Source organism: Mesoplodon bidens (assembly GCF_964165515.1).
Source record: "Mesoplodon bidens genome assembly, chromosome: 11".
Classification (NCBI taxonomy): domain Eukaryota; kingdom Metazoa; phylum Chordata; class Mammalia; order Artiodactyla; family Ziphiidae; genus Mesoplodon; species Mesoplodon bidens.
The window spans coordinates 16,743,807-16,759,076 of record NC_138167.1 but is presented as its reverse complement, the minus strand read 5'-3'; the positions used below and the strand labels follow the sequence as shown (position 1 = coordinate 16,759,076).

At 36.9% G+C, this 15,270-nt stretch overlaps 1 protein-coding gene across 1 annotated transcript in view; it reads left to right on the top strand.

Moving 5' to 3' along the window:
- ABCC9 (ATP binding cassette subfamily C member 9) overlaps positions 1–15,270 on the top strand; it is a 144,738-nt gene that overhangs the window by 96,305 nt on the left and 33,163 nt on the right. Inside the window, exons 26-30 of the mRNA XM_081250073.1 lie at positions 2,252–2,481; positions 3,328–3,476; positions 3,693–3,762; positions 6,209–6,366; positions 10,024–10,116. Coding sequence (XP_081106199.1) covers positions 2,252–2,481; positions 3,328–3,476; positions 3,693–3,762; positions 6,209–6,366; positions 10,024–10,116 — 700 coding nt within the window. The remainder of the gene's footprint in view (positions 1–2,251; positions 2,482–3,327; positions 3,477–3,692; positions 3,763–6,208; positions 6,367–10,023; positions 10,117–15,270) is intronic.

The following is a 15,270-nucleotide window of genomic DNA, read 5'->3' as shown; positions in this document are numbered from 1 at the left end:
TTCTTTTGTCTCTGTTTTTTATTTTTTCTTTTGCCCTACCCAGGTACGTGGGGAGTTTCTTGCCTTTTGGGAAGTCTGAGGTCTTCTGCCAGCGTTCAGTGGGTGTTCTGTAGGAGTTGTTCCACATGTAGATGTATTTCTGATGTATTTGTGGGGAGGAAGGTGATCTCCACCTCTTACTCCTCCGCCATCTTGAAGGTCTCCCCTAAGAAAGTTTTAAAAGAATGTTTGGGGACTTCTCTGGTGGTCCAGTGGTTAGGACTCAGCACTTTCACTGCCATGGCCCTGGAATTCAATCCCTGGTCAGGGAGCTAAGATCCAGTAAGCCACATGCCATGGCCACAAAAGCAAAAGCAAAAACAAACAAACAAACAAAAAGAATGTCTGGTGCTGTAAACAGACAGCCTCTAGAATTGCAGTTACTCTCTCCAGTATTTCAGTATTGAATATTGCATTTGAGAGGCTGACTCTGCCCTGGGCTTGCTGTGTTAATCCATTTTGTCAGGTATAAAATAAGATAATAATACTTTTCTTACAGAGTAGAAGGGAATAATTTACACCAAAGGGTCCAGTATGGTGCATATTACCTAGTAGATTGCTCCTCCTGGTGCTGTCAGTATGTCTGTTCAAGCCACCAGGAAGGGAAAAAAGAAAGTAGCTGCCCACATTTTTTTTTACTGCTAACCATTGGCCAGTTCATCATCTGGACAGATTAGGTTCTGGGGAAGTGAAAAATGCTGTCTTAACTGGGCAGCTATAGGCAAGCTGAAATTTCAATTAATATGGAAACAGAGAATAGATATTGAGGAAACACAGTCTGCAAGTGTCTACCCCTTTGATCATGCAAATTTCGAATCCTGTTCTCACACATTGGACCCACCCTTACCAAAAGGTAGATTATCTGAGACCTGTTCATTTTTGTATCCAGGTTAAATATTAGGATCCTTGGTGATGCTCAGTCTTCCCATCATAGCCACACTTAGATCTCTGTTGTCTGATAACCTGTAAACCAAATTATCTATCTTTCCTACCCACAACCTGCTCACTATACAGTAGTGGAGTGCATACAGGATGACTGCAATGAAAACTGCCTTTGGGAAAAGAAAGAATGGGAAATCCACAACAGTCACTAGACCATACGAATGATCAAATTTTGCTGCTCAGGAAATACCAAAATTCCCTGTCCTTGTAATGGAGTATGTTCTTAAGATACCCATCTAGAAGTTTCCAAGTGGCTTAAAGAGCTGGGAGGACATCCCTGCACATTGTCTTCTGTCCCCTGGCTTTGCCTTCTGGAAGGTTTCTTTTTGCCCATGCTCCTCCATGACCACATTTAAAACTAGCCATAGAGATTATGGATTATTCCATCTTGAACTATGCACAAATTTCAGAGACTGTCTCCTCCTGGTGCAGTTTTACAAATTCAGAAATGTAGAGTTCAAAAAATTATAAATGTTTGCAGGCCTGTCATGTAGTGTTATTGGCAACACCATTCCTTCAATAACTTAGTGAACTTCTAGTCTATATTTCTAGTTAGTTTGATGTGTAATAAATCAGCAAATTGACTCATCCAGACATAGATTTTATGTTTATTTTCTCATTCGCTCATTCTTTCTTTTATTTATTCATTTTCACGTATTTTTTAACTTATTTTTTATTGAGGTAATATTGGTTTATAACATTATGTAAGTTTCAAGTGTACAACATTGTATTTCTCCTTCTGTAGACCCTACAGCATGCTCACCACCAAAACAGTTGATCCCCTTTACCCATTTCATCCCCCTCCCCTGCCCCTTTCTCTTCTGGTAACCACTACTCTGTTGTCTGTATCCATGTGTGTTTTTGTGTGGTTTGAGTTGTTCATTTATTTTGGGGTTTTTTTGGTTGTTTTTTAAATTATACATATGAGTGAAATTGTACAGTATTTGTCTTTATCTGTCTGACTTGTTTCACTTAGCATAATACCCTCATCAAGATCCATCCATGTGGTCACATATGGCAACATTTCATCTTTTTCATGGTTGAGAATTATTCCATTGTATATATACCACATCTTCTTTATCCATCACCTGTTGAGGGGCACTCATCTATTTTTTAAATGAAGTTTTTCCCTGCTAAAAGCATTTTAAATTTCTAAGACTAATATTTGTATTTCTATAAATTTGATGGAGGTTTGTGTGTAGAGGGTGGATAATACAAATTCTATCTTCCCATTGCCTGTCAGAAGATTTAAAAAGTGTTTTGTATGCAGAGGAAGAAGAGGAGGAAGAGGAGGATGATAACATGTCCACTGTAATGAGGCTGAGGACTAAAATGCCATGGAAGACCTGTTGGCGGTACCTCACTTCTGGAGGATTCTTCTTGCTCTTCCTGATGGTTTTCTCTAAGCTTTTGAAGCATTCCGTCATTGTAGCTATAGACTACTGGCTGGCCACATGGACCTCAGAGTACAGTATAAACAATACTGGAAAAGCTGATCAGGTACAGTGAAATGTTGAGATTAACAGTGATACCCTTTTATCTAGTTAGATATGAATACTCTATATGTCACAGGAATTTTGTGGGGTTTTTTGTTTGTTTTTAACTTATTTTATTTAAGTATAGTTGATTTACAATGTGTTCATTTCTGCTGTACAGCAAAGTGATTCAGTTGTATATATATATGTATATTCTTTTTCATTTTCTTTTCCATTATGGTTTATCACAGGATAATAAATATAGTTCCCTGTGCTATACAGTAGTACCTTGTTGTTTATCCATTCTAAATATAATAGTTTGCAGCTGCTAATCCCCAAATCCCAATCCATACCTACCCCACCCTCCCTCCCCTTGGCAACCACAGGTCTGTTCTCTATGTCTGTCACAGGACTTTTGTAATGATTCAGTAAGTTAATTAGAGCAGGATCTGAAATATATCATAAGAAGCATTTAAAGATAATGCTTGGATTTGGATTCAAGGGAGTTATACACATGATATATGTGTTTATGCATAATATACACACTGGACTTCTGTTGTTGTTCTGATGGTATTTGATTTTAACCAGTGAATTAGCTGGTCATTCTGAGATTAGGGATAGCAAGAATGAGCTTTGTGATGTAAAAAGTCAAGAATATTTCAAACCAGAAAACAGACTCTAAGGCTTCATCTGCCCTTAGGCAAACCTTAAAGGAAGGTGAAGGAGTCTCCAAGAACTACACTCCTTCCACTGTCTAAATTGATGCAAGATAATGAAGTTGATATTGCCAGACTTTGATGTTGGGTGTTCTAGTAAGAAAAAACTCAGCTGATAATTTCTTATGTGCTTTCTTGTGTTGGCTGCTTTTTAGACCTACTATGTGGCTGGATTTAGCATACTTTGTGGAGCAGGCATTTTCCTCTGCCTTGTTACATCTCTCACTGTGGAATGGATGGGTGTCACAGCTGCCAAAAATCTTCACCACAATCTCCTCAATAAGATCATTCTTGGACCAATAAGGTAAAAAAGTAGTTAGCTACTTTATTCCCACACAGAAAATTATAAAAACATGCATTTTTAAATTGAAGTGACATGTGAAATTTTAAAGAATTTATTCAGTCTTTCAGCAGATCAATAGGGATCTTCTCACTTTTATGACCCCAAAATGACTATTAGCAGTGTTTAGGTTCCAGATAATTTAGTATTATCATACATTCCAATCTGTTCATTCCCTAGATTCTTTGATACCACACCACTGGGACTGATTCTCAATCGCTTTTCAGCTGATACAAATATCATTGATCAGGTGAGTGCGCGAGTTACTTCCAAGTTCAAAAATAAATTTCTCAGTGTAAGCTAAATAACATTTTAAGATAAATCATGATTCCTGTTAACAATAGAGGATTTCTAAAACTTAAATGAAAGCCTGTTTGCATTCATATTAATATTACATATATGCATAAATGATTTCTGGAATAAAATCTTAAAGGAAAACCTTAATTCAAAAAAATTTATGCATGTGGAAGAGGATACTTAGAGGATCAGCATGAAATAAAGAGAAATAGCAAAGAATGAACAGTAAAATTTTTTATGTAAAAAAAGGTGATTTTGATCAATGTTGTATCTCCATTCACAATGGAGGTGTTATAAAGTCCTTAAAGCTTAGTATTAACGCAGAGTGTCTCCCAGAAGTAAAGAATGGAATACCAAGCTGTCTTAGATGTCCTTTACTTTTGTTAGATTGGCTCTTGAATGAGAGAAACTTTAGATGGTGTGATATCTTAGGGAATATTTCAAGGATGCCCAGTTTAGTCTTAGGTCCTTAGGCCTCTAGAAGTTTGTCCTGAAGTTAAAGACCTCAAACTCTGAAATTGGATCACTCCATGAACGGACTCCTTAGGGTGATTGAGCAAAGACTTGGCAAATCCAGCCCTTTCCTCTTCTGATTTTCCAGAGTGGCCTTAAGAACACCTAAATTACCATCAATTTAGTAAAAGAATGGTGCATGCAGCTGACTGAAATGTATGCTGAAAAATTTTGATGTTTTCACAACATTGGTGTCAGGTCATGCTACACCTAAAACACTTCCTAAGAAATACATATTGGAAAAGAAGAGACAGAACACTCCTTATGTGGAAGATGATGCTATTGCTACCTAGAGAGTCCAAAACAGTCAGTACAATAAAGAACCAACTAGAAAGTTAAGCAGAATATCTACATAAGACATACGATATAAAAGTCAGTAACTTTCTCTACACCAATTAAAAATTATGTGAAAAATAAATTTCACTTATAATAACAACAAAAACTATGAAAAGAAAAATAAACATAATATGAAGAAAAGTGATCCAACAATCCTGGAAATCATAAAAATCATAAATATATATATATACATACATATATATATATAAAATTTTCCCTATCAGATACCTAAAAAATACTATAAAATTAAAACACTCTGATGATCACAGAAAACAAGCAGATCAAAAGAACAAAGTGGAGAACTCAAAAACACCAGCATATCTTGAATCAGTAAGAAAAGGAATATTTTTTCAGTAAAGGGTATCTTGAATCAGTAAGAAAAGGAATATTTTTTCAGTAAAGGGTGTTGGGACAATTAACTACCTATAAAATACAAAGCAAATTCACATGTAATAAAGAGGGCCATCTAAAAATGTAAAACTATAAAATAAAATGTAGGAGAGTAGTTTTAGAATTTTGGGTGGGAAAGGTCTTTATAAGTAAGACACAAAACTCAGAGACAGTAAGAGAAAAGGCCAACAGAAATGACTCTAAAATTTTAAACTTCTATTGAGCCAAAAGCATCAGAGACATATTTAAAAGGTAATAGATTCATTGGGAGAAAAACTGGCAACATATGTAAAGAGAGAGGATAAACGTCCATGATACATAAAGGACATCTAAAAATCAATAAGGAAGATAAACAATCCAATGAAAAATGTGCAAAGAATATGAGCAAGCAATTAAATTAACTTAATAGAGGAATAGCTAAATACGTTTTTTAATGCTATGCAGCTGTTAAAAAGAAATAGATTTGTATATAGTGGCATGGGAAGGTTTACAATCCATCTTGTTCAGTAAAACAAAACAAGCAAATGGACAAATAAGGTTTAGAGTGTAGTGCTATTTGTATAAAATCCCACAAGATAAATAGGTAGATAGGTAAATAACTGACCAAAGATAAGTAGATAGGTTGATGGATAAACAATGGGAAGTGAGTGAAGTTGAAGGAGTGATGAATTGCTTATAATGAAAATGTTTGTATACTACTTTTGGAACTAATTATATAACTATGTTAATATAAAATTCATGATTTGGGGGCTTCCCTGGTGGTGCAGTGGTTAGGAATCCGCCTGCCAATGCAGGGGACATGGGTTTGAACCCTGGTCCGGGAGGATCCCACATGCTGCAGAGAAACTAGACCCGTGTGCCAAACTGCTGAGCCTGCGCCCTAGAGCCCGCGAGCCACAGTTACTGAGCCCGTGCGCCTGGAGCCCGTGCTCCGCAGCAAGAGAAGCCACTGCAAGCCCGCGCACCACAACAAAGGGTGGCCCCTGCTCGCCGCAACAAGAGAGGGCCCGAGTGCGGCAGCGAAGACCCAACGCAGCCAAAAATAAATAAATTAAATAAATAAATTTATAAAAAATAAAAATAAATTAATGATTAGTTGCCTTATAACCAATGTTTTATTTGAGCTAAAACATTTTCCTTTCAAACCACCTTTTTAACAGCATATCCCTCCAACTTTGGAATCTCTAACTCGCTCAACACTGCTCTGCGTGTCTGCCATTGGCATGATTTCTTATGCTACCCCTGTGTTCCTGGTTGCACTTGTGCCTCTTGGGGTCGCCTTTTATTTTATCCAGAAATACTTCCGAGTGGCCTCTAAGTAAGTAAAACAATGCACTATTCATCTTCAAAAGCCCATGTATTTGATTGTGATCCAGATTGGCTGTAACATTTTTCAAGATAAGGTGTGGAATTTGGAAATGAAATCTAATTTAACTTGATGAAACCTATCCTGATATTATGTTTCATTTGAAGAGATATTTTGTTTCTGTAATTGGTTATCTAAGCCTTACATAGTTCTGGATTTATATTAACAAGTGGATTGAGCTCAATTTTTCATTCCATGGTCCTTTATCTGAACATGGCATTGACAGGAAACTTATGAAATCAAATATAGTCCCAAAGGATAAGTGATTTAATATTGTTATATTCCACAAGTGGGGGGAAAAAAAGTAAAATATTTTCAAATGAGTAAAATGCTCTCCATAAAAGATTAGTAGAAGTAAAAAGAGGTTAAAGAGATAAATCAGAGTGATAACTATAAAAGCAGAGAATCTTGAATGTCTGGTAGGAGTGCTGTAACTTTAAGAGGTTGGAAATTTTTAGATTGGATCATTTAACACGCCCTTGAATATCCAGCCAAATAAATAAAAGATAGCCATGGATTGTAAATTCTTCTGTTAATATAAGATTTGTCATTTGCTGAGATGTTGAATAATTAAGTGAAATATAGTACCAGTTGTTTTGAACTTTCCAATTTAACTTTGAAGTCCATGCTTTAAATAATACAGTAAATTTTATATTATTGCAGTAATCACTTTATTTCAGCAAACACTTATCAAGCATTGTGTGTTGTAAATAACTGTGTAAGCCATGTGGCAGAGGAAGAGATCAACATGGCAGGGGACGATTCTCAAGAAACTTACAGTCTCTTGGGAGGATAAAAAATAAATAAGATAACCCTTATATGTGGATCAAGAGCTGGAATAGGCAGATATTGAGTTTATTCAGTAAAATGAAAAGATTTAATAGGACTTGAGTGCAGGGAAAATGAAAAAATCAGGTAACAAGAAAAGGCAAGATTATAGTTGGGAACCTCTGGATATATCTGCAACATTTCTTAATTAAAATATATATATATAGTTGTTTCTCCCTCAGGGCTATGAATTAGGATCCTTCAAATGTTATGTTAAATCAAATGCTATGTTAAATCTAGGGATGCGTTTTCATCCCTAGCCTCTTCCCTTTGCTTGTAGCAAATTCAGACCAAAAGGAAGAGGCTAGCCATTAAATTCGCTCTTTCATTTCTTCTGGTATTATTGTTTTGTTTTGTTTTCTGGTATTACTGTTGATGCTGCTTGCTGGAGGGGCAGAAAAGTTCAGATACTTCATTTCTGCTGGCTGTTTCCAAATCTCACTTTGCCTTCTCACCACTGATATTCAACAATCATGTTTTACTTCAATCTCATACTCATTTGGGCCTGTTTTCACTCCTGGGCAATACAAATTGAGTGCAAAAGCCAGGCAAATATTCTTAGTTCATTACAAATTTGAATTGTGAATTCTGTTCATTATAAGTAAGAATAATCTGTTAACACTGATAGTTAAAATATGCAGAGGATGAGTTATTTTTAAAGGATGAACATTGATAATGGATTATAAGCCATTCTTATTTGAAATTCTCTGAAAGTTCGCAAATAGGACCACATGATACTAAATCTCACAGACAAAAGGACCCTTCTAGATGTTGAGGTTCTGCAGAACTCACCCATGCTGGAAAGCTCAGGCAGTTTAACAGACTTTGTGTGTGTGTGTGTGTGTGTGTGTGTGTGTGTTACGTGGGCCTCTCACTGTAGTGGCCTCTCCCGTTGCGGAGCACAGGCTCCGGACGCACAGGCTCAGCGGCCATGGCTCACGGGCCCAGCCGCTCCACAGCATGTGGGATCCTCCCGGACCGGGGCACGAACCCGTGTCCCCTGCATCGGCAGGCGGACTCTCAACCACTGTGCCACCAGGGAAGCCCTAACAGACTAATTTGTAAACACCAAAGGGAATGAAGGTGGGGCACTAGCTACAGGACATGCCATGAAATTTTGAATATCTAAAGTCAAAGACCTCATGTGTGGTTAGCTCTGTAAGTAAGCATTTCCTGCTTACAAGAATACAAGATCAAGCTGTACCCTCACCTTTTTGCTTCCATAAAATACAGTCCTATAAGCAGAGTTTCCTCCTTCCTCATTTTTTCCCTTTCATGACAAACCTCAATGTAGTGACTATGTGTTACTTGTGTCAAATTTATAAATAGCCACTTTTCTGTTTAAAAATAGCAGACTCTTTACATTCCTTCATATTCATCCTCCTCCTCCCCTCTCTCTTTCCCTCCCCTCATTGCAGTTTCTGAAGTAAGTAAATCCATTTTAGAAACTTAACAAAAAAAGACTTTGAGTTTGGTTGTGGGATGACCCAGGCAACCCAGAATGGCCTAAGATTATGGAACAGTTGAAGATTACGTTAACAGTGAACTCAGTTCCCTTGACTCTGGCAGGTGAATGTTAGCACTGCTACTCTCATTCCCTTGACCCCAAAGACCCCGAGAAAGACAGAAAAAAGGCTGAAAAGAAAAAACAGGCACGTTTTGAAATGTGAGATATAAATCTTAGCCTATTTTCTAGAAAGCCTAGCTTATGTGATTTAAAAAGTTGTCATGGGGCTTCCCTGGTGGCGCACTGGTTAAGAGTCCGCCTGCTGATGCAGGGGACACCGGTTCGTGCCCTGGTCCGGGAAGATCCCACATGCCGTGGAACGGCTGGGCCCGTGAGCCATGGCCGCTGAGCCTGCACGTCCGGAGCCTGTGCTCCGCAACGGGAGAGGCCACAACAGTGAGACACCCGTGTAGGGCAAATAATAATAATAATAATAATAATAATAATAAATTAATTAATTAAATAAAAAGTTGACATGAGTGTGCATCTTTATGGAAAGGGTCCTATTCAGGCATTTGTCCACCAGACATTCATTGAGTGCTTTATATACCTGTAAATATATATTTGCACTCAAAGGACCAGTGAATATAAGTTCCATTTAGGCAGGGATTCAGTTTCATTGTGGCAGAAGCCAAACTCGTTACCTGTTTCTTCAAATATCTTTATTCTCTGTCCCCCATCCTGGTAAATAGTACTGTCATTTTCCAAGGCTGCTGAGTAATTACCAAGTCATATTTGACTCTCCACTCTTTTTTCATTTTAGTTTATTTTTTAATTGAAGGATAGTTAATTTGCAATGTTGTATTAGTTTCAGGTGTACAGCAAAGTGATTCAGTTATACACACACATATATTTATATTCTTTTTCAGATTCTTTTCCATTATAGGTTATTACCAGATATTAAGTATAGTTCCCTGTGCTATACAGTAGGTTCTTGTTGTTTACCTACTTTATATATGGTACTGTGTATATGTTAATCCCAAACTCCTAATTTATCTCTCCCCCCATCCCCTTTGGAAACCGTAAGTTTGTTTTCTATATCTGTGTGGCTCTCCTCTATTATTCATTCTGCGACGAGTTGATTGTAGCAGTTTAGAAAGCTACTTCTAGTAGGCTATCTCACAATCTCCCCTTATTTTAACTCTCACCCACATCACAATAATTAAGAACTTTTTAAAAAATTTCTTACGTAGTCTATCTTTACTCACTGATTCTCTTCCATCTTTGAGTCTGAAGAAGTGTGAGGTTTATTTTTGCACTTGTCTCTGTCCTAGGGATCTCCAGGAACTTGATGATACTACCCAGCTCCCTCTGCTTTGCCACTTCTCAGAAACCGCTGAAGGACTCACCACTATTCGGGCATTTAGGTGAGTAAAGATGTTTTCCTTTTGTTGATTAGGCAGTTACATCATCAACAAATATTTACCTACATATAACTGATCATTGCTCCCATTTTTGGATGCTCACTGTGTGCGTGGCTGTGTTCTAAACTAGTAGTAAGAAAAATGTGGCAGTAAATGATCACAGAGTTTAATCTTTTGAAATTTTAATGAGAATAAAGAAAGAATTAAGCATGATGTTGGAAGGATACTAGCTGTGGGATTTAGACCAGGCTTTGAAATTCCCTAGCCTCATCTGTGAAATGGGGAAATCAGTTTCGCTTCTTAGACTTGTTGGACTAATTGATATAATGCATGTAAAGCATTAACCACAGTGGTTAGCAGAAAAACACCCAACATAGAAGTTAAAATAAATGTATTAATAATAGTAATAAAAGAAATATTATTACACCAAAGTTATTTTAGGATTTAATCAGTTTTCTTGAAGTTGGTAAACAGAGTAATATCCCAAGCTTTTCATCAAGAGTGTCTGCTTAATACACAAAGAATTACCTGACCCTGTTTTGCCTGTTCAGGTAAAATCAGAAAAGAAGGTGGCATCATTGAATGTTTCATTTACTCTAGAAAATCAGCATCTTAAAGTATTATATCTTTCTGCAGTGCTAAATGCAAACATGTATTGATTTCTTTTTTTAAATTAATTAATTTTTTTATACAGCAGGTTCTTATTAGTTATCCATTTTATACATATTAGTGTATGTATGTCAACCCCAATCTCCCAGTTCATCCCACCACCACCCCCCGCCCCACTTTACCCCTCGGTGTCCATACATTTGTTCTCTACATCTGTGTCTCTATTTCTGCCTTGCAAACCAGTTCATCTGTATCATTTTTCTAGATTCCACATATATGCATTAATATACGATATTTGTTTTTCTCTTTCTCACTTACTTCACTCTGTATGACAGTCTCTAGATCCATCTACGTATCTACAAATGACCCAATTTCATTCTTTTTTATGTCTGAGTAGTATTCCATTGTATATATGTACCTCATCTCCTTTATCCATTCATCTGTCAATGGGCATTTAGGTTACTTCCATGACCTGGCTATTGTAAATAGTGCTGCAGTGAACATTGGGGTGCATGTATCTTTCTGAATTATGGTTTTCTCTGGGTATATTCCCAGTAGTGGGATTGCTGGGTCGTATGGTAGTTCTGTTTTTAGTTTTTTAAGGAACCTCCATACTGTTCTCCATAGTGGCTGTATCAAATTACATTCCCACCAACAGTGCGAGAGGGTCCCCTTTTCTCCACACCCTCTCCAGCATTTGTTGTGTGTAGATTTTCTTATGATGCCCATTCTAACTGGTGTGAGGTGATACCTCATTGTAGTTTTGATTTGCATTTCTCTAATGATAAGTGATGTTGAGCATCCTTTCATGTGCCTCTTGGCCATCTGTATGTCTTCTTTAGAGAAATGTCTATAAAGGTCTTCTGCCCATTTTTTGATTGGGTTGTTTGTTTTTTTAATGTTGAGCTACATGAGTTGTTTATATATTTTCAGATTAATCCTTTGTCCATTGATTCATTTGCAAATATTTTCTCCTATTCTGAGGCTTGTCTTTTTGTCTTGTTTATGGTTTCCTTTGCTGTGCAAAAGCTTTTAAGTTCCATTAGGTCCCATTTGTTTATTTTTGTTTTTATTTCCATTACTCTAGGAGGTGGGTCAAAAAAGATATTACTGTGATTTATGTCAGAGTGTTTTTCCTATGTTTTCGTCTAATGGTTTTATAGTGTCTGATCTTACATTTAGGTCCATAAACCATTTTGAGTTTATTTTTGTGTATAGTGTTACGGAGAGTTCTAATTTCATTCTTCTACAATGTAGCTGTCCAGTTTTCTCAGCACCACTTATTGAAGAGACTGTCTTTTCTCCATTCTATATCCTTGCCTCCTTTGTCATAGATTAGTTGACCATAGGTGCATGGGTTTATCTCTGTGTTTTCTATCCTGTTCCATTGATCCATATTTCTGTTTTTGTGCCAGCACCATATTGTCTTGATTATTATAGCTTTGTAGTATAGTCTGAAGTCAGGCAGTCTGATTCCTCCAGCTTCATTTTTTTCCCTCAAGGTAGCTTTGGCTCTTCAGGGTCTTCTGTGTCTCCATACAAATTTAAAGATTTTTTTGTTCTAGTTCTGTAAAAAATGCCATTGGTAATTTGATAGGGATTGCATTGAATCTGTAGATTACTTTGGGTAGTATAGTCATTTTCATCAAGAACATGGTGTATCTCTCCATCTGTTTGTGTCATCTTTGATTTCTCTCATCAGTGTCTTATAGTTTTCTAAGTACAGGTCTTTTACCTCCTTGGGTAGATTTATTACTAGGTATTTTATTCTTTTTGTTACAGTGGTGAATGAGAATGCTTCCTTAATTTCTCTTTCTCATCTTTCGTTGTTGGTGTATAAGAATGAAAGAGATTTCTGTGCATTAATATTGTATCCTGCAACTTTACCAGTTTCACTGATTAGCTCTAGTAGTTTTCTCGTGGTATCTTTAGGATTCTCTATGTACAGTATCATGCCATCTGCAAACAGTGACAGTTTTTCTTCTTCTCTTCCAATTTGTATTCCTTTTATTTCTTTTTCTTCTCATATTGCCATGGCTAGGACTTCCAAAACTATGTTGAATAATAGTGGCAAGAGTGGACATCCTTGTCTTGTTCCTGATCTTAGAGGAAATGCTCTCACTTTTTCACCATTGAGGATGATGTTTGCTGTGCGTTTGTGGTATATGGCCTTTATTACGTTGAGATAGGTTCCCTCTATGGGAACCTATCTCCACTTTCTGGACAGTTTTTGTCATAAATGGGTGTTGAATTTTGTCAAAAGCTTTTTCTGCATCTATTGAGATGATCATATAGTTTTTCTTCTTCAGGTGTTAATATGGTGTATCACATTGACTGATTTGCATATATTGAAGAAACCTTGCATCCCTGGGATAGATCCCACTTGATCATTGTGTATGATCCTTTTAACGTGTTGTTGGATTCTGTTTGCTAGTATTTTGTTGAGGTTTTTTGCATCTATATTCATCAGTGATATTGGTCTATAATTTTGGTTTTTTGTAGTATATTTGTCTGGTTTTGGTATCTGGTGGATGGTGGCCTCATAGAATGAGTTTGGTAGTGTTCCTTCCTCTGCAGTTTTTTGGAAGAGCTTGAGAGGGATGGGTGTTAGCTCTTCTCTAAATGTTTGATAGAATTCACCTGTGAAGCCATCTGGTCCTGGACTTGTTTGTTGGATGATTTTTAATCACAGTTTCAATTTCACTACTTGTGATCGGTCTGTTCATATTTTCTATTTCTTCCTGGTTCAGTCTTGGAAGGTTATACCTTTCTAAGAATTTGTCCATTTCTTCCAGGTTGGTCATTTTATTGGCATAGAGAGAGTTACTTGTAGTAGTCTCTTATGATGCTTTGTATTTCTGCAGTGTCCATTGTAATGTCTCCTTTTTCTTTTGTAATATATACATATATATATATATATACATATATATATATATATATATATTTTTTTTTTTTTTTTTCGGTACACGGGCCTCTCACTCTTGTGGCTTCTCCCGTTGCGGAGCACAGGCTCCGGACATGCAGGCTCAGCGGCCATGGCTCACGGGCCCAGCTGCTCCGTGGCATGTGGGATCTTCCCGGACTGGGGCACGAACCCGTGTCCCCTGCATCGGCAGGTGGACTCTCAACCCCTGCGCCACCAGGGAAGCCCTTTTGTAATGTTTTTGATTTGAGTCCTCTCACTCTTTTTCTTGATGAGTCTGGCTAAAGGTTTATCAATTTTGTTTATCTTCTCAAAGAACCAGCTTTTTGTTTTATTGATCTTTGTTATTGTTTCCTTCATTTGTTTTTCATTTATTTCTGGTCTGATCTTTATGATTTCTTTCCTTCTGCTAACTTTGGGTTTTGTTTGTTCTTCTTTTTTTAATTCCTTTAGGTGTAAGGTTAGATTGTTTATTTGAGATTTTTCTTGTTTCTTAAGGTAGGATTGTATTGCTATAAACTTCCCGCTTAGAACTGCTTTTGCTGTATCCCATAGGTTTTGGATCATCATGTTTTCATTGTCATTTGTCTCTAGGTATTTTTTTGATTTTCTCTTTGATTTCTTCAGTGATCTCTTGGTCACTTAGTAGTGCATTGTTTAGCCTCCATGTGTTTGTGATTTTTATATTTTTTTCCCTGTAATTTATTTCTAATCTCATAGCGTTGTGGTTGGAAAAGGTGCTTGATATATGTTTTCAATTTTCTTAAATTTACCAAGGGTTAATTTGTGACCCAACATGTGATCTACCCTGGAGAATGTTCCATGTGCACTTGAGAAGGAAGTGTAATCTGCTGTTTTTGGATAGAATGTCCTGTAATTATCAGTTAAATCTATCTGGTCTGTTGTGTCATTTAAAGCTTGTGTTTCTTGATTAATTTTCTGTCGGGATGATCTGTCCATTGGTGTAAATGAGGTGTTAAAGTCCCCCACTGTTATTGTGTTACTCTTGATTTCCTCTTTTATAGCAGTTAGCATTTGCCTTATGTATTGAGGTGCTCCTCTGTTAGGTGCATATATATTTACAATTGTTATATCTTCTCCTTGGATTGATCCCTTGATCATTATGCAGTGTCTTTTCTTGTCTCTTGTAACATTCTTTATTTTAAAGTCAATTTTATCTGATATGATTATTGCTATTCCAGCTTTCTTTTGCTTTCCACTTGCATGGAATATCTTTTTCCATCCCCTCACTTTCAGTCTGTATGTGTCCCTAGGTCTGAAGTGGGTCTCTTGTAGACAGCATATAAATGGGTCTTGTTTATGTATCCATTCAGCAAGCCTGTGTCTTTTGGTTGGAGCATTTAATCCATTCACATTTAAGGTAATTATCGATATGTATGTTCCTAGTACCATTTTCTTAATTTTTTGTGTTTGTTTTTGTAGGTGCTTGTCTTCTCTTGTGTTTCCCACTTAGAGAAGTTCCTTTAGCATTTGTTGTAGAGCTGGTTTGGTGGTGCTGAATTCTCTTAGCTTTTGCTTGTCTGTAAAGCTTTTGATTTCTCTGTCGCATCTGAATGAGATCCTTGCTGGGTGGAGTAATCTTGGTTGTAGGTGCTTCCCTTTCA